At 40.4% G+C, this 23,640-nt stretch overlaps 2 protein-coding genes across 3 annotated transcripts; both read left to right on the forward strand.

The window, feature by feature from the left end:
* Positions 1-2,376: 2,376 nt before the first annotated feature.
* LOC148849614 (putative L-type lectin-domain containing receptor kinase S.5) lies at positions 2,377-6,340 on the forward strand. The gene is made up of 2 exons (XM_088948886.1): positions 2,377-3,677; positions 5,087-6,340. Exons 1-2 carry the CDS (start codon positions 2,459-2,461, stop codon positions 5,926-5,928), a joined length of 2,061 nt encoding a protein of 686 aa, XP_088805012.1. The 5' UTR covers positions 2,377-2,458; the 3' UTR covers positions 5,929-6,340.
* Positions 6,341-16,835: 10,495 nt separating this feature from the next.
* Positions 16,836-19,473, forward strand: LOC148849615 (galactan beta-1,4-galactosyltransferase GALS1-like). 2 transcript variants are annotated; one of them, XM_088948619.1, is made up of 3 exons: positions 16,839-17,576; positions 17,817-18,138; positions 18,660-19,473. In XM_088948619.1, the coding sequence occupies exons 1-3, from the start codon at positions 17,045-17,047 to the stop codon at positions 19,003-19,005; spliced, it is 1,200 nt and encodes a 399-aa protein (XP_088804745.1). In that variant the 5' UTR covers positions 16,839-17,044; the 3' UTR covers positions 19,006-19,473. The 2 variants fall into 2 exon arrangements, with proteins under 2 accessions (XP_088804743.1, XP_088804745.1); XM_088948617.1 differs by having other exon boundaries at positions 16,836-18,138.
* The last annotated feature ends 4,167 nt before the right edge of the window (positions 19,474-23,640 follow it).

The raw sequence follows: 23,640 nt of genomic DNA on the forward strand, positions 1-23,640 counted from the left end.
GAGAGTTTTCCCAGTTGCTTTGTCCTTAACAAAGAAGCCAGTAGCATCAAAAATAAAAGATGCATTATTATCCTTACAAAACTAGCTGACAAAGAGCAAGTTCTTAGATATATTAGTAACTCTGAGAATATTTTTCAAGGCAATGGACTCAGAATCAGTATTCAAAATAAAAGAGCCAATATGAGAAATGTCTAGACCCGTACCATTGTCGACCAGGATATGATCTGTTCCATGATACTCACCGTGAAGAGAGAGATTCCCAAGATCTGAAGTCATATGATAGGTTGCTCCAGAATTAGGATATCAATTTTCATCACGAGCAGATCGTGAAGATGAGTATGAGCTTGCTTGGTAGGCTTATTCGCAGTGAGTTCTAGATAACGGCGGCAAGTAGCTGTTGTATGGCCTGGATACCCACAGAGTTGACAAACCACAGTGGCGTTCTTGGAATTGGATCTGCTGCGATTATTGTTATTATAGGAAGTTTTCTTGGAGTTGTTAGAACCACCATCATTATTAAATTGTTAAGGCTTATAAGAAGAGGACTGATTGCGATTGAAGGTTTTCTTCTTATTGGCCAAATTAGCAGAAAGAGAATCCAATACAGATTGTGAAGAGTGACGCTCTAAGCGCTTTTCAAAGGTAAATAATGTACTTTGAATTTCAGCAAAAGAAAGACTATCTAGTCTAGTAGTCACAGAGAGCACAAAGGTATCATATTCAGTAGGTAAACCACCAAGAAGATAATGAATTTGATCAACATCAGTGAGAAAGTGTCAAGAAGTAGCTAAAGCATCAGATAAACTTTTAATTTTCTGAACATAATCAGTGAGAGTGAGAGCACCCTTCTTCAGATAAACTAATTCTAATTTCAAATCATGGATTCGAGTTTTATTGGTAGATGAAAAGAGAACATGAAGTAGATCCCATACCTCTCTGGATGTCTTATAGCCAACTACTTGAGCCAGAACTGGCTCTGTTAATAAAGATAATAACAAGCTTATGATCAACTGGTCTTGTTTGATCCATGCTGCATGGTCTAGGTTGCTGCGGCTAGATCCTTGGCTACTATCATCTTCTAAGAAGAGTGGAGGACAAGGAAAAGATTCGTCCACATAGTCATATAAACGATGCCCTCTGAGAGCTAGTGTAGTTTGAGAGCTCCAAAGCAGAAAATTAGTATGATCCAGTTTTACTGAGACTACATTTATAAAATTAGAAAGGGAGACCACCATAATGGTTTGACCATCTGTCGATCCAGGCCTCATTTGTCTCTGGACAGCATGAGCAGTGGTGCTTGTTTCTGAAGCCACGACGTTTGTCAAAATGGCTCTGAAACCATATAAGAGCAATACTAAAAAAACAATGAGAATGGAATGACTCAATCAATGATGATTGGTCTCTTGAACCATTTAAATAGAGAAGTTACAAGAGGATAACTATCTACAAAGATAACTGTTACAGAGTTAGAATTTATCTAGAAAATTACATGATAATGAGATAAGGTGATCAATTACCTAGATAACCATGATCAGTTATCTAGGATAGCTATCAGAAATACCCATCCCAGTTACAAGTCTATCATAACTATTGAGATACTCTAACAAAAATGATGATATTATCATTAAGAAATGTTTTCAATACATGGCGAAAATGTGTTATGAGACGTTGTAGGGGACAATCTTGAAGAATTGATTTGATCTCTTCATACTTGTAACTTTACTGCCCCATTTCTTTTTTCATCCCCACATGCATATCGCATGCAGCTTGCTCAAAGAGTTGTTGTGGGGCGCCAATCTAATTTTTTTTGTATTTTTTTTTTTGTGAGGTCTGATTATAACAGAAGAGACTTGTGGGAACATCTCTTATAGTTGAGATTCATCCACTACTTTCTTTTATTAATCCAAAATTCCGATTGATCTGACTTGGTAGAAGCCTTTCTAAATTATGCCATTGCCATTAGCTTGCCAATGAGAGTGTTTTACCAAATAATGTTTATGTTTTATAACATAAAATATGTTTCAAAAATAAACTACGAATTTTTATTCTTCCTAAATTGTTATTTTTCCCCTTAAAACAGCTTGGTTGGCTCGGCCGTTTGGACCATGACCAACCTCACCGGGTCTAGGTAGTTGGATTGGTGATGTAAATACGCGGTTGTCTTTTTCTCTGTCCCAGACCCCAACAGGACCAACAGGAGCTCTTTAACTTGCAGAGCTAACGCTTCGGTTTTCTTTTGAGGCCCGAAATGGTTGACCTTCTTTTTCCATTTGACCTGTAAAACAGAGCCGCCTCCATTCAATTAAAAAGAAAAAATATTAAAAAAAAAAAGTGCTGGATGCCTCTCTCTCTCTCTCTCTCTCTCTCTCTGAGGTCTGAGTATATATTGACATAAATGACATGCTAATCACCTTCCCCTTACGGCTTTCGCTCTGTTTCACTCCGGCCATCTATTGAAATGACTACGCCGGAGAAATTCATCAGCGCCATACTTCTATCGTTTCTGTGCATTCCACCCATACTAGGAGTCAGTTCCTCACCTGCTTTCTACACGTACAACAAGACGGACTTTCAGACAGAAGACTTAGCCGGCAATTTGACTGCTAAAGGCAACGCCTCCATCAATGGAGGAGCTCTTCAGATAACATTGGATTCCAGCAATACGGACTACCGGGCCTTAAACAACTACGGCCGGATCATGCTCAATCGACCCTTCAAGCTCTGGGACGAAACCTCTGGCTCCGTCGCCTCCTTCTACACCAGCTTCACCGTCAACTTCTTCCGCCCCGACAACCAAACTGCCGCTGAAGGATTCGCTTTCGTCATCGCCCCTAATCTCACAATCCCTTCAGACAGCTATGGCCAGTGGCTCGGCCTAACAAATGCTTCCACCGACGGCAACCCCTCGAACAAGCTAGTCGCCATCGAACTAGACACTGTACGACAGGGCTTCGACCCAGATGACAACCATATCGGTCTCGACATCAACAGCGTGAACTCCACCGTAGCAGTCTCGCTCAACAAGTCCAACATCATACTGGCTCCTGTGACAATCAAGAAATACGTGGTTTGGATCGATTACAATGGCACGTCCAAGGTGATGGACGTCTACATGGCCGAACAAGGGCAACCCAAGCCGAGCAGCCCTCTTATTAATTACGCCATAAATCTCACAGACTACGTAGCACCGTCATCTTACTTTGGATTCTCTGCTTCCACGGGAAACACCACGTACCAGCTCAACTGCGTTCTGAGTTGGAATCTGACGGTGGAGATGCTCCCTGAGGAGAAAGATCAGACACAGAAGAACATTGCGATTGGGGTTGGTGTCGGAGGAGGGGTGGTTGTAGTGGCGTCCTTGGTGGGGGTGGTGTATTTTATTCACAGGAGGAGGATGGCCAACGATCCGAGGATAATGGGGACGCTGAAGAGCTTGCCTGGGCATCCAAGGGAGTTCAGATTCAAGGAAATGAAGGCGGCCACGAACAACTTTGATGAGAAGATGAAGCTTGGACAGGGTGGATTCGGGGTGGTTTATAGAGGGGTACTGCCCAAGGAAAACCTTGAAATTGCTGTGAAGAAGTTCTCGAGAGACAGTGTGAAAAGTAAGGATGATTTCTTGTCGGAGCTTTCAATCATTAACCGTCTCCGGCACAAACATCTCGTCCGATTAGTTGGTAAGTATTTATGACCCCTTCTTCTTGCTTATCTTCATCTCGTCATCGTCATCGTTATTATTTCTTTATATATAATTTATTGATTTATTCAGCAGGAACAGCAACACCGGATTTCATATATATAAGCCTAGGAAGATAATAAAAGTATTAAACCCTCTGCTATATCCCAATTCCACGATATTTATACGCTCCGTTGACACAGAATTGAAATCTTTTTTTTTTTTCCTCAAAACAGACACGCAATCGAAAGTTCAAAATCTGCATCTTTCCCAAATTCTTTTTAATCACAGAATTGGACCCAAAGCAGAGAATGTGGAAAGTTGCGGATTTCCACCTCTCTCTCTCTCTCTCTTTCTCTTCCTCCCCTCGTCCCTTTCATTTTTTGTTCCAGATTTCCACCTCTCACTTGAATGATCTTTTTGATGCGTGCATGTTTACCAAAAAAACAAAAAACGAGTCGTAACTAGCGAAAACGGGCTTGAAAATCCATTATTCAGCGTTTGAGTTCAAATGTGAACTTCGAATACAAAAACATAGCAGGAACCAAGAAGTTTCGGCTTGTTTGCCCTTTGCGACTCAATATACCCGATGATTTGTCGATTCAGGATTTAGAAATCGGATTAGATTAGACCGAGTATGGATCTACCCCAGTAGTCGGCCAACGCCATCTTCTATCTCTTGCGTTGGATTTGTTCAGTCTATTTGAAATATATATATATATATATATATGTTTGTGTAGGTTCCTTTCTCTCTCTTCCGTGTGCCATTCAACTACCGATAATAATATATTTTAATTAATTTGATTTATTAATGATATCTAATTTTAAAATCTGACCCACCAAAATTAGAAAAGTTTGGGGTAAGAAAAAATCAGATCCAAAACCAATGAAAATTTGACGGGTAAAATTGAATTTGAATTCCAATCTTAACAAGAGTTGTGTAATTGTACATGCCATGCCCAAAACGTCTAGGTCCCATGAACCATGACAAGAGTATATGTGTCTTCACCTTGACTGAGTTCACTTGTTCTTTATTCCAGGAAATTTATGTATGACTTGATGGACAGGATATATTTGAAGTTTTGATGCACACACATTAAAGCTATAAAAATTCTTTATAAAAATTTTGTTTTCTGGAAAGATTCACATTCACAATCACGTTTTTGTTTGACTATTATTTATGAATATGGCAAACAAAACCCTCACGGCCTCACCTATCACATAATATTCTATTTTAATTCAATTTGGGAGACCAATTAATCTACTTATACACCTAACCTCTTATTGGGATTGGATATATTCGATCCATTTATTAGGTCAATAATTTGCTGAATGAATTTTCATTAATTTTGACACAATAGTTGTTCCAAAGGTGGTGATGCCTCACATCAGTTTACACATTTGGGACAGGATGGTGTCACAAGAACGGAATACTTCTTTTGGTGTACGAATACATGCCGAATGGAAGCTTGGATAAGCACCTATTTGATGTGGATGGGGCAGAGCAAACGCTGAGCTGGGCACATCGGTCCAAGGCCATCTCAGGGGTGGCATCGGCGCTGCACTACCTCCACACCGAGTACGACCAGAAGGTGGTCCACCGGGACATCAAGCCCAGCAACATCATGCTGGATTCCAATTTCAACGCCCGGCTGGGCGACTTCGGGCTGGCCCGTGCCTTGGACCACGAGAAGACATCCTACGCCGAGCTGGACGCCCAGGGCATGCCCGGCACCATGGGCTACCTCGCACCAGAGTGCTTCCACACCCTCAAGGCCACCAGGGAGTCCGACGTCTACGCCTTTGGCACGGTTGTGCTTGAGGTCGTCTCTGGGCAGCGCCCATGGACCAAGATCGAGCACTACTCCTCCTTGGTCGATTGGGTGTGGGCGTTGCACAGGGAAGGCCGTCTCCTTGAGGCGGTTGATGAAAGGCTGAGGGGTGAGTACGTGGTTGAGGAGGCACTGAGGCTGCTGCAGCTGGGTCTGGCCTGCTCCAACCCTGAAGCGTCTCAAAGACCCAAAGCGCAACAGATTTCTCAGATTATATCGGCATCTCTGCCTCCTCCTCATCTCCCTCCCTTCAAGCCAAGATTCGTATGGCCGCCGCTGGGGCCGCTTGAAGACAGCAGCATAGAAGATTCAACGACCGATACCACACCCATGAACTCGTCTTACTGTGTATCACTGTCCACCCCTCAGTCTCTCAGCCGGGAGGACTACGTCCGCCACACTCGTCATATTGGTAAATAGATTAAGGGACTAAAATAAATTACTGTTAATTTGGTCAAATTGTAAATGCCATTCAGTAGACAGTAGCCAGCAGCTAAGGCCTAAGGGAGGAGAGGCAGAGGCACTCCTCCATCCGACATCCGTTTGGTTTGGGAACGTGGTGACCTGGTGACTGGTGGGCGAGTTTTTTAAATATTTCTTTTCCTTCTTGTCTGGTAAAGGTGGTGGGTGGGTTTTTCTTTTTGAGTCTTGACTTTTGCACGTTGTTGCTCTCTCTCTAAAAGAGAAAAAGTCTCAAGTGGTTGGGTTTATTAATTATTTTATTTACTCTTCTTCTATTGCAAATGCTGATTTTTTGCATTATTCATTGATTATGATTCATGTACATATGCATAGTTTTGGTCTTTGAATATTTGGTTGTTTCAATCTTCTATTTTATCCGGTCCCTTGCGGTATTTTGAATTCATTTCCAAATAAAAGAAGAAAAGAAAGCAAAATTAGGCATTGTAAATTTGTGATCAATCGCCTAGGTTCATAAACTATCATCAGACGATTAGTTTGTCTGGTAGTCAGGTCAGGTGGTTTAAAATGAAACTTGAATGATCAAAGAATGAAACACTTTCTTTGGTATATGGCAAAGTGGTTCAATTTGAGGCCCAAATGGCTCTGCACATCCCTTAGCAGAGGAACAAACTTGAGCTTCAAAAACTATTGACACATTATAATCAGAATGAAACCCTTTCTTTGGTAAATACTTAAATATGAAATATATTATAATCAACTATATCCATGTATATCCTTCTTATCATTAGGGGTGTTAATTGGACTGGATTTGGTTCAATGTAAATCCATTACAAATGGACCTCATTCAATCCAGTCCAATAAATATTTTGAACTGGTCCAATTCAATGTCTGGACTGTTTAATTTGTTCAAATTCATTTTAATTTAGATTGATTGGTCTATTAATACCTATATGGTTATATTCTTATCTTCTATCAATGGATCAGATATTGACTTAATCCAACAAAATCCAATGCAAATTCATTATAGGCGGATCAGGTCCAATCCAATCCAATAAATAATTTGGGCCGTTAAGTCTGGACTGGTCCAATTCAATATATCTTATTGGTCTGTCCAATCTGTCCAAATTGATTTTGATTTGGATGGAGTCCAACCTAAAAGTGGTCCATTGACACCCCTATATTCATGCATTTCTAAATGTATCCCATTATGCATTACTTCTACGTATATGCTTACAAGTTACAACTTGGTCCAAGAGAACATGTCTCATATGACCTGGTTGGGCCTGAATTCTCATGTAGTTATCCGTCCGTCTCGGTCCAGCTTTCATGTGTAAAATAAATTTCAATCAATTAGATTTTCTGAAAGCATTTTTTCTGGATTTTATGTAAGGGTGCACATGAGGAGTAAAGTTTAAAAATTACAAGAAGTAACCCATATGATACATGGATTTATGGATGGCAAATTTCTCCAACCTAGCAGAGATAGGGATGGAGACCGTCTTAGCAGGGATGGGGATGGGGTGAAAACCCTAGCTTGTATATATTAAATATATGATATTATTTATGTTATTTAAAATATTATTTATATTATATAAATCAAAATATATTTAAAATGTTATTTATATTTTAATTATTTTCTTTGTTTTAAATAAATATTTAATTAAAAAGTTTCGGAGATTTAGGGGATTAGAGATGAAGGTCAGAAACGTGGATTGGAGATTTAGGGGATTAGGGATGAAACCAAAGATAAAAGATAACTTTTCTGTCCAACAAGAATGAAGGTCAGAAATGTGGACTAATTTAAGAGTGGGGATTAGAGATGGGAAAAACCTGCTCCATTGCCATTCTTTCATGGATTGGGGCGAAAAACCAAGAAGGCTGAATCTTGGCCTCCCTCTTTTCTTTATAATAATATATGATTCATAGTTTGCATCAGAATATGCATGTCTTTGTGAGGCGAATTAAGCTGCTGATTGGCTTGTTCATCAGGCCCAATTCAAATTTCTTAAATTTTAATATCCAGGATCTCCTTCCCCCTCTAGGTTTTATATGTAATTGTGATTGTTGGGGGTCGTAGTACCCCCTAGACCTAGACTTGTGTAACACCGCTTGGATTTATTAAAAAAATATATATGCATGTATGAAATGAATAATTACTTTTCTCTCTCTCTTTCTATATATATATATATATATTGTACAAACAAGCCTAAAAAGTCTAAATGCAGGATACAATAAATTACTATATAAATTCTGTTGTCAAAAAAGTTAAAGTTTTGATTGAATCATCAGTATAGAAGAAGCATATGTATCAATTTTGGGTAACAAAATTGAAGCTGTGAAATCTCAGCCAGGATTCAAATTTCAAATGGGATTTTAACTACCAGGTCCGTATTCATATCGTTTTCAGAAGGAGGTCGGATCTCCTCACAGAGCGTGCCTCAACCAACCTCACCTCACCGTGCATCGTAGCCGTGCATTGATAATATCTCTTCCTACATAATGTCATTATCTATAGAAATAGAAAGATATTCCTAATGCACGGTTGCGATTCACTGTGTTGATGGTGTGAGTTGTGATGTGTTAATAGCAGATCAGAACTCTTTTACAAGCATCGCATCCTTGCCCCATGGGCCATGGCCATAGTGACGGCATGGAGTACCACTCCGGTCCGCATGGGTCTGTCCCTGCTACCCGCCTACCGTACCTTCTCTTCTTGTGTTTATTTGCTTTTTTCTCTCTCGATCCATGGCTGATGAATTTGGATTTTGGAACCATCGGCTTGACCCTTGGGAATTGGGATGTAGGATCTCACGGAAGAAGATAAACCCTGATCCGGCCCATTTCCAATACCATATTAAAAGGATGTTTGACCCTCACCCTCACCCAATGGCCAATGCCCAAAATTATTCAATGTGGATCTCAATTTGATAGCTTGTTCCTTCTTCATTGCAGTGTTTGTACAACTGATTATAGATTATCCATTAACAGACCCAGAAGCCACAATGCCCATAACCGTCCATTTATGAATCTGGACAATCGGGTCTGACTTCATTATATTTGTAATTAATAATTATCTATAATAATAACAATTTAAAACTTTGTTTTTGATAATTTAACTATTAAGAATGATTATGTTGACAGCCAGATGAGGGAGGGAAGAGCAAGGTCTATGCTCAATCCAACACCTCAACCACTTTTCCAATACAAAAACACACAAACAATGAAATACCTGAAACTTGTGCTCTCTCTCTCTCTCTCTCTCTCAAAGAATAGGAGAAGAAAAATCAGAAGAAGGTAATGATGATGATGATAGCTAGTTGTTTATTTTGTGGTGTTTCAAATATCGTCCCATATGTGCACATATTTGTAATTATCCCTAAGAGCGCATTTTTTAATTTATGGGGTGGCCTTGAAATTATTTGGGAGTTGAAGATGGTTTTAGATAATTCCCTTAAAATAAAAGACACTCATAACATAAAAATCAGAAGGCTGTCAAAGCTCGATTCAATAATTTTGAATTTGGACGTTAAACCCTGCTTCCATTTAACAATCAGATATAGATTTGATTCGATTAAGGGTCTGTTTAGTTTGCAGGAATAGGTGCTTGAAATCGGAATTAGGATGTCCTTTTCAATTTCAACTGTTTTACTTTTGACGAAAAAAAAAACTTCAATTTTGATCCGAAACCCTACTCGACCCCAAATCCTCGTATCTCAGAGGCATTCCAGCATCCAAGTTAGTCACCGACAACCACCATCTCCAGCGAAGTCTATTTTCTTCCATTTCTTCCTCTTTTACCCCTCTTCTCTCTTCTTTTTCTCCCTCTTCCACCTGCCCTTTATCACAATTGCTACTACTAATACGGTTGATGATTGTTACTCTTAATCCAACTCGAAAAAGTTGGATTGGGTTGATGTTCGGGTTAGGGTTAGGGTTGAAATTCATGAATATGACTTTATTTCGGGTTGGACTAAAATTGATCCCTTAGCCAATCCGATTCAACCCAAACCCGACTCTATAATATATGTCATATATAAATATATGCTATATATAATATATAGCATACATTGATTTGTTTAGATGCATGATATTTGTATAGTCTCCACCATATAATATCATGTATTTCTTTTAAGATAATCACTTCACTTAATTCTAATAAGAAAGACTAAACCTTAATAACATTTTTTTATGTTTTTTGAAAATTTTCTTCTTCATCTCCTCTATGTTGTTTGCCACTTAAGAAAGATCTATCGTAAGTCATAACTCATAATAAAATATAGTCATCTTTTATACTTGTTTTTCTGAATTTTGTACCAAAAGAACAAAAAAAAAAAAAAAAAAACATCAACAAACAAATATTAATGAAACATAGGATTAATATATGTAGTGAGAGTTGAGTTAAGATCTAAAGTCGATAAATTCTATGAGGTTTTAAGGGATGGAAAGAAGGTTGGGTTGGACCCAACTCGAGCCCTTGGGTTGGGTTAGGGATGAAGGAATCTAATTAGGGTTGGGTTGGTCAGTTTGAAGTTCGGGTTGGGTTAGGATTTAGAACTTAGGGTTGGACTAGGGTTGGCCTCAAGCCGACTTAACCCAGCTCGACTTACAGCCCTAATATTAACAAATCCCTCTTCTTCCAAATCTTTGTCCAACTGAACAAAGACTTGAATCTGTCCTCTAACATTCCCCTCTTCTTCATCTTCTTCTTTATTTTTTATTTAACTAACTATACTAATGCTTTGATTTGCATATCCACCCTGCAACCATAAGACTATATTTGGTTGCAGTGCAAATTTATTTACACTAATATAAATTTATGCGAGTGCAAATGTAAGAAATACAAATTATTGTTTAATTTTATTTTATTCTTCTTCATCTTTTAATTTATTTTATTTGTATTATAATCAAACAAAATAAGCTAAAATTTGAAACAAAAAATAGGTCCGAATTTACATTCAAATCATTTGCTCTGTCATTCTTTTGCGTTAGTGTAAATTTACAACAATCTTACTCTTATTTTTAACCAACTGCTTCATCTCTTCATTTTTTTTCATATTTTCTCCATATATATACTTGTTAACAAGTTGTTAATGTATGTATTTATTGAAAAAACACAATAAGTAACCTGTTTTTGAAGTTCTTTTAACAGGGATAAAATTGAAATTTTCGATTGATTCTAATTCTAACTTCTAGTTGAACTAAAAACAGCAACAATCAGAATTAGGTTCCAATTCCCGGCTGAACCAAATAAGGCATCCGGAATAGATGATTCTGATTTCGATGCTGAACATGAATCAAACAAACTCTAAGATTCAAATCTGATTAATATATGTATACAACTAAATTTATGGTTATTAAATTTAACATTTTATATGAAATATATTATTTATGTATAAATTAAAAAGTAATTAATTCTTTAGACATACTAAAATTCAATCTATATTTTATAGACAGTAAAGTGGATTCAGTTTGAATCTGCATGGAATCCAATTAGAGACCCAGAAACCAATTTAGCCAAAATTTTAAAGCAATTAGAGACCCAGGAACCGTTTTGGCCTTCATTTTTTTGGTTGACAGTTTGATTGTTCAATTCAAACTGATGACCCACTTTTATAAAAAATTAAAAAATAATTAAAATAAAAAATGACAAAAAGCCGTTGCACGGGTTAATAATTTGACTGTTTGAGTTAATAGATCATTGATTTTTTACCAGAGACCGAATTTAGAATAAAATGAAACTGATTTCCTGGATAGTTTCCAGGCGAAACAGTCCAACGGTCTGGATTAACGGCGGTTTAAAGACATTGGTTTAAAGTGTACCAAACCATAGGTTAGTGTGGTGTGAGAATAGACACGAGTACACTTGGCTCAATCAAGAGAAATAAAATACTGAAAATTTAGACAAAGTAGCTTGAATACGGCCCAGTGTCCCCTTGCCGACACCTTTAAATGAAAGACAAAGGTAGTTTCCATTTTCCGCCTTCCAAGGATCAACTTATTACAACTTTCCCATGGACGGGGGTTCCTGGTTTCAGTGGTACCGACTGTCAACCGTTCATTCGTTTCAACTTTCAAGTATCAAGATCGATATATTCGCCAGAGAAGAGGAACAAGGTTGGCATGTTTTTATCAAGGTTTGTAAATCAGGATCGGATATGGAATAATTTTGGGGACGGGTTTTTAGGTTGAACGGTTTGATTATTTAATTCAAACGGAACATACTTAAAAATATAAAAATAAAATAAAAAAGATGGTCAAAACCATTGTCCAAGTTGACAATTCCACGGCCTAAATTAATGAGTTATTAATCAAATCACTGATTTTTAATTAAAATCAGTTTTAAGGTGAAACAAAACCCATGAAATAACCGGTTCCTGAGTTTTCCAGTCCAACTGTCCAGTCCCGTCCGATTTTCAAAATCATGATTTTTATATCTCCAGACTCTAGATTGCTTCTTTTCTTCCTCCAAAATTCTAATTCATCCAGCACCCGTTACCCTGTTTATAATCACGGCAATCCAGTGACCCGATTAAACCGGACACCTTGATAGAAAGAAGACCCACCTCCCTCATACATATCATTGTACCATTGGTTTAGGGATAAATAGATTCCATCAGTTCAGACCTGGGGCCTCTGGGCCTTATGGCCCAGTCCGGATGCCAGTCTGGATCTCCTACATGTAACATCATTGGGGGCCTAATTGCTCGAAGTTTTTCCGATATAAAATCCATCCAGATCCAATCCCACGTTTGAGAGTGTGACCAATCAATCCTCCCCACCCCCACCCCGAGTGGTGAATTTTGATGAATACTAAAGCCCTGTTCGGTTTTACTTTATCATTTATTCAGTTTGGCTGTACTTAGAAACGATGCAAATATGTAAAATATAAAATAGTTCATATAAATTGTAAAGTTAGGTTAGTTTTGCACCGACAAGTTTACCTTCTTTTCAAACTGTAATAGATGCAAACATGAATTTCAATAAAACATATATATATTGTCAAAAGCCCACTTGAATGCAAATTTACTTATTTTTTATTGATGTACTTTTACATCTTATTATCAATGTAAAGGTCCGTCATTTGTCAATGCATAAATGCAATGTTGTCAAAAACAGGCAAAATTGAATTAGAGTGCAAATTTACCCTAAACTGGGATTTACACTCCATTTGCATCATTTCCAAACACAGCGTCAAGTGTTTCTTAAATCAAACTTATCTGGGTAAATGAAGTTTCAAGCGATACAAGTTATTTGGATAAAAAAGAGGTAGGAGAGAGAGAGTGTTGTAAATTCGCACATAAATTGTTTATCCACCTTGCAAGAGGGAGAGTATCAATATCAGGGTAACTAATACTATCCATTATGTTGGATTTTAATCTCATTAGAGATTAAATCCAATGGGTTTGATTGGTCAATTACATGAGAAATTGCACATGCACACTTGTTTTAGAAAACAAATTTTCTCTTACTAAAACCAGTTTTTGAACTTATCCCACATTGGATATTTATAAGTTTTGTTTTGGGTTTTTTAATAAGAGCTAATTTGCACTCCTTAGAAATAGTAGAGGAAAGTATGGAGGTTTGATACCATGCAACACATGTGTGCGTGTGTGTATGACACAATGAGATCAACGGTCATAATTCGATCGGGTGTGATCAAGAGGCACAATTTAAAGTTAACAGTCATGAACTGTTAACTTTATATAACCCAACAGCAAACTCAGTGAAAACTGAGTGGGGGCAAATAACATTCTAAAGACGGTGTCTTCAGACACGCCTCAGAGCCTCTCCTCCAAGTTTCAGTGACCCCATTCCCAACACATTATCTAGCTACAAACGAACATAAGGATCATGATCAAATTATCGATTGACCAACTTCTCTCTACTAAATGCCGCAAACGAACGGACTATACATAAGAAACCAAACATGAGATTGGCCCCTTGAAAATAACTAAAATAGAGCTTGAATGGCATGGTTAATAGTGGTGGCAATTGGGCGGGTTGGGTTGGGTTTGGTTTGGGTTGAGTTTCAACCCAACCCATTTAACCTTCCAACCCGTTAATGACCCAATTATGTAAAATTAAATGGGTCGGGTTCAACCCAAACCCGCTTTAATCCAATCCAATTCGCCCAAACCCATTAATCTTATATTTATGTACTTAAAACCAAAAACTAACTCCATCCTAATAAATAAGTTGGTTATAGCTTAGTGGTAATAGTAGTTGTTATTTACACAAGTGTTGAAGGTTCAAGTCACATTACATGCATTATTTTTACATAAGTAGCAAAGCCATTTAACTATGTTCGGGCTTTGGATTTGATGAACCACTTAGGTTCAAACCGGTTATATCAACTTGAACTATCTAATTGGATTGTCTTTGAGCTAATCACATCAAGAGTGGTTGAACCCCTTAGATATGGACCAGTCTAGTTGGACTAGGTCCCGACTGAACCAGTTCGGACCAGAGCCGAATAGATCGGATTCAATTCGGTTGGGACCACACCCGATCGGGCTGGTTCATCTTGGTTGGGACAGACCTTGGCTGGACCGGTTCACTTCGACTGGACTGGTTCGAGCCAGCTTCGGGTTAGTCCCAGGCCAAAGGCTCCAAAGGATCTAGGTCAGCTAGCATTGTTGACCCGGGTCGGATTTGGGTCGGGTTGTATGGATACAAGGCGAACCGATGATCCGAATAGGGCAAAGAAAGTGTGGTGGTTTAGTGTCTGGAGTTCACCCGGTCCGACCCGCTTCAGATTTGGGTCAACCTGGATCAGCTTGTGTCGGGTCGGGCTAGGGCTGTGTGAATAATGTTTGGACCAGACGACCCAAACTAGGCAAAGCAAGCGATAGCAAGCCATCCTGTTTGAGGTCTATTTCAAATTTGAATTGACCTGAATCGGGTCAGACTATGTTGAACTAAACCGGACTTGGATGAAATTGATTTGGATTTATGTTGCGTGAAGTATGTTTATTGAAGACAAAACTAAATTTACTCAACAATTAATAGAAAAATAATGTATTAATTATAAATTATTTAATTTAAATGAAGAAAAAAAAAAGGCTAAAGAATTAATAATTCTGTTTGTAATGGTTAACCCAATGGTTATCTACACCCAACCCAACCCAACCTATTTAAATGGGTGAATTGAGTGATGGATTGATCACATAACCTCACCCAACCAGCCAAATAAATGGACGGGTTGGACAGGGGTTGGGCAGGTTAGATCCTGAGTGGATTGGGCAGATTCAACGGGTTGGGTGAAAAATCGCCACCCCTAGTGGTCGATACATGCACGAGGAAAGGAATTGGTCAAGCGAAGAGTAAACCGAAACTCGAGTGCAAGGACCAGATCTAGCAAATACAACATAAGAAGTATATTCAGTCAATACTTTATAAATATTCTAGGAACAGTTAAAAGTTGTCTTGAATCATGTTGAGGGATGGAATGGGGGTATTTCAAGGGACATGTGTCAAGTATTCATTTAATGTACTCTACCTCATCCAATTCCTAATAAGGGCCTCAAAATCGAATTCATATTGGCTGAACCTTAGTTTTACGACAGTAATAAATTCATGGTCCCCACAAATTCGCTGAACTTGCTCCTCCAAATTCCGGATTTCAGTCATCGCCTCTTTGGCATTTGACCCAACGATCACCTACTGCCGCTGAAGCCTGACGCCAGCCTAATCTTTCTACCCTAAACTCAGTTTACATTGTAATTTAATTGGATTGAGGTAGGTTGGTCAATAAATTCATTATAAAATTATTTATGATATATATATATATATATATATATATATATAAATATATTTACACAAGTATATAAAAAAATTTAAATTCTTAATACTCAATGACTCAAAATCCAAATCCATCTTATATAAAATTTTTGGTTGGGTCAGGTTAGCTCGGGCTCAAGTTGGGCCCTCCCAATTCCCTAATCCCAGCTCTTGTTCCAACCCACACCCATGTTCCTGCCCACGAGATTCTATTCATGCCTAGTCACAAAATACTATCTATGTGCATTGGGAACATCTCTTCCGTGCATGATAATATGTAAGAGGATGAGATCCTCCCCACCTGCGATGTTGTGGGTAGGTGTTGGTAGAATTGTCATGGATAGTAGGGGTAAAAAAAAAAAAAAAAACTGAACTGATTGAAAAACCGTTGGAATCGAATAAAAAAATCGATTAATCAAATTGATCAATTTAGTATTTAAAAAAAAAAAAAAAACCAAAAATATCAATTTGATTTTGATTAACCAATATAAAGACCGACAGTTAACCAAACACATTAATATACATATATTTCTATATTATATATATATTTAATATTTTTTATATATTATAAATTAATAAATAAAAAAACAACGAATGAACCGATAATTAACCAAATCGATCAACTGGATAACCAATTTTGATTCGAATTCGATTACCGATTTTTCAAACACCAATAGTATCGATTCGGTTACCGTGAGCACCCCAAAATGGTAGGAAATCCGGACTCTCATGTTCCCATTGCTGCATCACCATATCTCTTCTGCCATATGATGCTCATGCAATAAAGAGTTCATCGAAAAAGCGATACTAAAACCTAAGACCGAATCTGCTCCTGACAGCACATAAGATTAGATGCACACACATGGGTTGTTACTGGACCCATCATCATTTAACGTGTCCGTTGCTGGCGCCGATCCCCTCAACTTTAAGAGATATGATGTGGCAAGTTAATGGTACGGACCATTTTGGCATTGTTGTGATGCAAGGACCGTTGAAGGCACTGGTTTTTAACGGAACACAATAATCTAAAATGCCATTTTCGTAATTTGTAGTTTAATCAAGTCCATTTCTAGATTGAGATTTGAGACCACGACAAAGAAACAAAGAAACCCCAGAAGCCAGAAGGCCCAGAAACAGAACCGGAGCCCGGAGATCGCAAACATAACATCAGTACCACTCGACTCTCAAGTCAAGGAGAACACTATCTTAGTGTCTAGTGCCTAATTCCACCCTCTTTCTCTCTCTCTCTCTCGCTCTCTCGCTCTGAGTTTCAGTCTCTGTCATCGCCACACTATCGAAAAGCTGTAACCAAAACCAGAATCCCTGGAACGCCATGAGGAAGGACGGAGCACCGCCCTCTGTCTCCGACAATCCGACCAGAAAAATGCCCCTCTGCTTCGAAACAAAACCCTTAGTCGCCACGTTTGTCGCCTTAACGTTGGTCATGGCCATCTGGAACCTCCAACGCATCTACAACTTCTTCTCCACCACCCGCCCCTGCTCCGCTACCATTACAACCCCACCGAATTCCTCCACCCACCAATCTCCTAACAAGGAGTTTTCCACCTCAAACTTCGATCCGAACAAGCGTCTCTTCCATTCCTACGGCAACGCTGCCTCTCTCTTCGTCCAAATGGGTGCCTACCGCGGTGGCCCTAGCACCTTTGCCGTAGTCGGCCTCGCCTCCAAACCCCTACACGTCTACGGTCGCCCCTGGTTCAAATGCGAGTGGCTCTCCATCTCCAACTTGTCCACCAAAGCCAAGGCCTACAAAATGCTTCCCGACTGGGGCTACGGCCGCCTATACACCGTCGTCGTCGTCAATTGCACGTTCTCCATCAACCCGAATGCCGACAACACCGGCGGCAAGCTCCTACTCTATGCTTACTACAGCCCTTCCCCTAAACGTTACGAAAAGATAATCGCTTTATCAGAAAAACCGGGGTCGTACAACGAATCCAAGTACAACCCACCCTATCCATACTCGTACCTCTACTGCGGTTCCTCCCTCTATGGCAACCTGAGCGCCGCTAGGATACGAGAGTGGATGGCATACCACGCGTGGTTCTTCGGACCGCACTCACATTTCGTGTTTCACGACGCAGGAGGGGTCAGACCGGAAGTGAGGGCGGCACTGGAGCCGTGGGTGCAGGCAGGGCGGGTCACGGTGCAGGACATTAGGGACCAGGCAGAGTTCGACGGATACTATTATAACCAGTTCTTGGTGGTCAATGACTGCTTGCACAGGTACAGACATGCTGCGAATTGGACGTTTTACTTCGATGTGGATGAGTATATATATTTGCCGGATGGGAACACATTGGAATCGGTTTTGCAGGAATTTTCCGATTATACCCAATTTTCGATTGAGCAGTATCCCATGTCCAGTAACCTCTGCTTGAATGATTCCACGCAGAATTATTCCAAGTAAGTCTCATCTTCCCTGCATTTTGGTATTTCGAGAAATTTGTTATTTTTCGCCATTTTCCCCTTTTAATGGGAGTAGTTGAGTTGGGGATGCACTCTGGGTGCCTGTAAAGAATTAATGCTGGGTGCCTGGGATTGAGTTTTCTCATTTGTTTTGAACTCTCTTGAACAAAATGAAATGTCGATTAGACCCAAAGAAGAAATTTCTGGGATTTTACTTACGATAATAGTAGTCTAAATGGGATTTTCTCACATCTTAAGCTTTCTGAATTTTCTGTGTGATTTCCAGACAGTGGGAGAACTGGGTAATTGATTCACTCCATTTTAGCATTTCCTCCTTGCGGCAGTCTAATTTCCTGGAAACAATACTTTTACAGGATTTCTTTCAGTTTTTTTTTTTTTTTTTTTTTCATCCAAATATTAGTATATATGGAAAAAAAAACCGAAAAGAAAATTTCGGCCAGGACGATCTCATAATCCTCTCTCAAGATTGAATCTTCTATTTTGTGGATGGTTTTTAGGCAATGGGGATTCGAGAAGTTGCTATTCAAGGAATCGCGAACCGGGATTTGGCGAGACCGGAAGTACGCGATACAGGCCAAGAACGCTTACGCCACCGGCGTTCACATGTCGGAGAATGTGATCGGGAAAACGCTACACAAGACCGAGACTAAGATCCGATACTACCACTACCACAACTCTATATCGGTACAAGGCGAGCTGTGCCGGAAATTGCTCCCTGTTTCGGCGAAAAACAATGTTACGTGGATCGACGACCTTCCGTACGTATACGATGATAACATGAAGAAACTGGCTGATACGATCAAGCAATTCGAGCAGAAGGCGATTGGATCTGTACACGTGTAGAAAGGAAATTGCGGACCAGGTTCCCAGTTCTCAGGATCGGATATGATGGAGACTGAAGTGGGCCCGATATGAAAAGTTGAAAACAAGTAAAAACGAAAAGGGCTTCTAAAGATGACGTTTTCATTTGTTTAAATTACTTTTGATCATAAAAGAAAAAAACTATTATTGTTTTGAATCCAAGAAATTGTTAATTGTTGGGCTGGGCCCGTATGATTTCGGCTCTGGATGATCTGGCTGGTCTAGTGAACATTTATATATGTCAGCATTTAGCAATGGAGTTCGGATCTCCTACATCCACAAAAGCCATTTCAATCTTAAATTGTGGGCTTGTTGGGCTCAAAGGCCTGATTAATATATGTAGTTTTGTATTGTGTTGCATTTGATTGACATGTGATGTAATCGTTTTGGTGACGTACCAATGTTTTGTGATGTAAAATATTTTAGCTAAGTACCTCGTTATTTGACCTAGTGGTGGTGTGCCTTAGTGATGAGCTACTTGGTGGTGAACTGCCTATTGGCGAACTGCTCGGTGGAGAATTGCCTGGGGGCGAACTGCCTGGTGACGAATTGCCCGGTGGTGAACTGTCTGGTGGCGAAATGCCTGGTGGCGAGCTCCCTGGTGGCGAACTGCTTGGTGGCGAACTACCTGGTGGTGAACTGCCCGGTGGCGAGCTGCTTGGTGGCGAACTGCCTGGTGGCGAATTGCCTGGTGGCGAATTGCTTAGTGGCGAACTGCTTGGTGGCGAACTGCTTAGTGGTGAACTGCTTGGTGGAGAATTGCCTAGTGGCGAACTGCCTAGTAGCGAACTACCTACTAGGCGGCCGGTGACTTAGAGAATGCTGGAGCTCCCTAGTGCGGCGCAATCCGACTGCCCTTAGCATTAGGTGGTCTTCTTTCCTTTGTACGCAGCGGGAGCTGAGGGACCTGCGAGAACTTCATATTTTCCTCCTCTTTGTAGGTGGCGGGAGCTGAGGGACCTCCAAGAACTCCATCTTTTTCTCCTCTTTGTAGGCGGCGGGAGCTGAAGGACCTGCGAGAACTGAATCAGAGGTCCCGGGGGTATTTTCCCAGTGGGGGCTCTTCGACGCTTAAGTTAGCACTCTTATTGTAGAGAGCTTTGAAGATAATATGAGAGAGCTAGAGAGCAGAGTTACTTCCCTTTTTTCATCCCCCTCCCCTTTGGGGGGTGAGGTCTTTATATACCGGAGTCCTTGCGGGTTAGGTGGGTGAAAAGCCTCCAAACGGTAAGACTCGTCGCATCCTGTCAGAACCGGGGTACGGTGGTGAACTCCTCGAGGTCGTTAGGCTAGCGCTTGTGTCAGGCGGCCAGGTCGGCGCCTGGGCCGGGTTGTTAGGGGGGCGCCTGTGTCAGTCAGCGGGTCAGTGTCTAAGCCAGGTCGTCAGGTCGGCGCCTGTGTCAGTCGGCGGGTCAGTGTCTAGGCCAGGTCGTTAGGTCGGCGCCTGTGTCAGTCGGTGGGTCAGTGTCTAGACCAGGTCGTCAAGCTGGCGCCTGTGTCAGTCGGCAGGTCAGTGTCTAGGCCACGCCGTCAAGCTGGCGCCTGTGTCAGTTGGCGGGTCAGTGTCTAGGCCCAGTTTGTTAGTGGGCGCCTTATGGGCGGCTTGGCCGGATCATGTGCTAGGCTGGTCCAGGTCGGCCAGGTCGCGCAGGCCGCACGCAGCTCGCGCAGGCCATGCGCAGTTCGCGTAGGCTGCGCGCAGGTCGCGCCAGGCCGGCCAGACTGGTGCCTGGGTGGGTCACCAACTTCGTAAGTTTGTTGGTTGGGTGATTTCCTAGTTGTCACGAGGTTCCACGTGTCACAATTTCACTGGAGGGCCAAATCTGCCCTCATCAATAGCCCCCCACTCCCGAGCTGATAGTAACTCAGCGTAGGGAGTAGATTTCTTTTAGCCCATAAGTCGATGAGCTAGTAAGTGCTGGTCCAATTACTAGTGTGGCCCGTAGGCTTTGGGAGCGACTCGTAGTCTACTCTTCTTTTACTTTTGCCCGTGCCGGAGAGGCGACAGGGTCTTTAACAATAATGTGGCCCATAGGCTTTGGGAGTGACCAATGGTCTACTCTTTTCTAACTTTGCCCGTGCCGGAGAGGCGACCGGGTCTTAAGTAGTAATGTGGCCCGTAGGCTTTGGGAGTGACCAGTGGTCTACTCTTTTCTAAATTTGCTCGTGCCAGAGAGGCAACTGGGTCTTAAGTAGTAATGTGGCCCATAGGCTTTGGAGTGACTAGTGGTCTACTCTTTTCTGACTTTGCCCGTGCCAGAGAGGCGACCGGGTCTTAGGTAGTAATGTCGCCCGTAGGCTTTGGAGTGACTAGTGGTCTACTCTTTTTTTACTTTGCCCGTGCCGGAGAGGCGACCAGGTCTTAAGTAGTAATGTGGCCCATAGGCTTGGCCTGCATCAGTTTCGTAATGCCGGTCACCTACTCCTACAAGAAGCTATTAGGGGCTTGACCTTCGGGGGCAACACTACTAACTTTAGGTTGCCAGTTCACACGGGAGCCTTGGAAGGCTCGACTGGTAAGGGCGCCTATGTAGTCAGTTGGCCGCCAACTCCCGCAGAAGCCACGAAGAGCTCATCTTTGTAGGGGGGACCTTGCAGAGAGGACTGATGTGGCATTATCTGAATTGAAAGTAAGGTTGGTAGAGCTACTTAGTCCGTTAGCTCCCTGCATAGTCTCTGAGTTCATAAAAAATGTAAAGTATAAAGCGATAGTTTCAATTTCTAAAAAGTGAGGACTTAGTTTTGGCAAGATGAGAACTTAGCTTTTGTAGGATGAGAACTTAGCTTTTTGTAGCGTGTTCCCACAGACGACACCAATTGATGTAACCGTTTTCGGCCACGTACCAATGTTTTGTGATGTAAAATTTTTTGGCTAAGTACCTCATTATTTGACCCAGTGGTGGCGTGCCTTAGTGATGAGCTACTTGGTGGTGAACTGCTTACTGGCGAACTGTCACAATTTCACTAGAGGGCCAAATCTGCCCTCATCATGCAACTGAAAATTGGAAGAGGTGAATACGCAGGGTTTAGTATTTACAAGAAGAAAAGAAAATAGCATTTGTGGACCTGGACCTGGACAGTTAACTGTTGGGCTGATGCACGTGAGTATGGCAGAGTACCTAAGTCACCTAAGCTTCGCCTATTGGGCCAGGCCTTTTTTTGGGTAAGGATGTCAATGGACCGATCAATTTTGGATAGTACTCCATCCAAATTAAAATGAATTTGAGCGGATTAGACGGACCAATAAGACATATTGAATTGGACCAGTCTTAATGGTTCAAAACATTTATTGGAGTTTGGACCTGGTCCCCATCCACAATGAATTTATATTGGATTGGATCGAGTTGAATTAATATCCAGTCGATTATTATAAAATAGAAATAATGGTGTCAAAGGTTTGGGTTAGAATATAAATTAAAATCAGTTTGAACAGAATTTCTTTCAAAAGTGATAAAAAGGCAAAAAAAAAAAAAAAAACAGTTTGAACAGAATAAGTTGATGCAAAATAGTACAAATCAGTCCGACCATCTGATGCAGTCGGGTTTTAAAAACATTGATTAATATTGAGGAGCCCAACTTTATATTTTCTGGACCCAAATCCAAACCCTGATGAAGGAAGAAGCATGGTTGTGTCAGCCTATCAGGTAGGTAGCCGGCATAAAACCCCTTTAGTCGGTCCAATATAAATATGAATCCAGAGTTGTTTTATGCAATAGTACTTATGATGACGCATTTCATTGGCCTTCAATGCAGTTATAAATGGGCAAAGTTTTACTATTTAAGTTTTATTTTTATTTTTTAAATCAATTTACCATTTGAGTGTTACTATGTAAATAATACAATGATCATATGGCAAGAGTTTCTTTAACTTAAGCCAATTAGGTAAATAAAACAGAAAGTTGGGTTATGTTTGGGTAGATTTCTATTGTTAAAAGTATATATATATATATATATATATATATATATATTATTGTGTCTTTTGTTTTTCGCTATGAAATGTGTTTTGTTTTGTTTTTTTTGTAAAAGTGTTTGGGGGGTTTAAATTTTACCATGTTGTGGGGTTTATCATATAGATCTGGATAAGGGTCCTCATGAACCAAAAATTCGAATCAAAACCAAGTTTTGAACCCGATGATGCATCCTATCGTCAAAGGTTTCACTTCTCCATCGAAATATAATTTGGATCATGGTTTTTAAAAAACTAGGAACCGGTCATTCATTTTACCCCAAATCAACTTTTTAGCCATAAACTGTTGATTTGGTCAGTAATTTGTTGATCTGGGTGTTGAACCATCGAACCATCAACCAGACAATGGTTTTTGGCTGTTTTTTGTCTTTTTAATTTTTTTGTTTTTTGTTTTTTTTTTATCAGAGGGGGGCCAACCATTCTGATTGAACCGTTCCCTGCCGTTCCCTGTTCAATCTGATTTTAAAAACCTTGATTTGGATTATTAATGGGTCATTCCTCCTCACATTATTCTCATTACCTGCCTTCACTAGTATTAATTCATAATGCAAATAAAATTTACTGAGTGAAAATGACGAAGTACAACCAACAGGTTCTTTTGAGTGTGGGAGGAGTTCAAATCAGCCCCCCAAAACGTCTTACAGTACATC

This window comes from Nelumbo lutea, chromosome 6, assembly GCF_056320005.1.
Source record: "Nelumbo lutea isolate HS-2025 chromosome 6, American lotus-T2T, whole genome shotgun sequence".
In the NCBI taxonomy this organism is placed as follows: Eukaryota; Viridiplantae; Streptophyta; class Magnoliopsida; order Proteales; family Nelumbonaceae; genus Nelumbo; species Nelumbo lutea.

What these genes read in the sequence shown, in the direction of transcription:
- LOC148849615 (XM_088948617.1), top strand. Translation starts at nt 17,045, where the DNA reads ATGAGGAAGGACGGAGCACCGCCCTCTGTCTCCGACAATCCGACCAGA. An exon ending in TCCACGCAGAATTATTCCAA is followed by an intron (nt 18,139 to 18,659) that starts GTAAGTCTCATC and finishes GATGGTTTTTAG; the next exon opens with GCAATGGGGATTCGAGAAGT.
- LOC148849614 (XM_088948886.1), top strand. Translation starts at nt 2,459, where the DNA reads ATGACTACGCCGGAGAAATTCATCAGCGCCATACTTCTATCGTTTCTG. An exon ending in ACATCTCGTCCGATTAGTTG is followed by an intron (nt 3,678 to 5,086) that starts GTAAGTATTTAT and finishes CATTTGGGACAG; the next exon opens with GATGGTGTCACAAGAACGGA.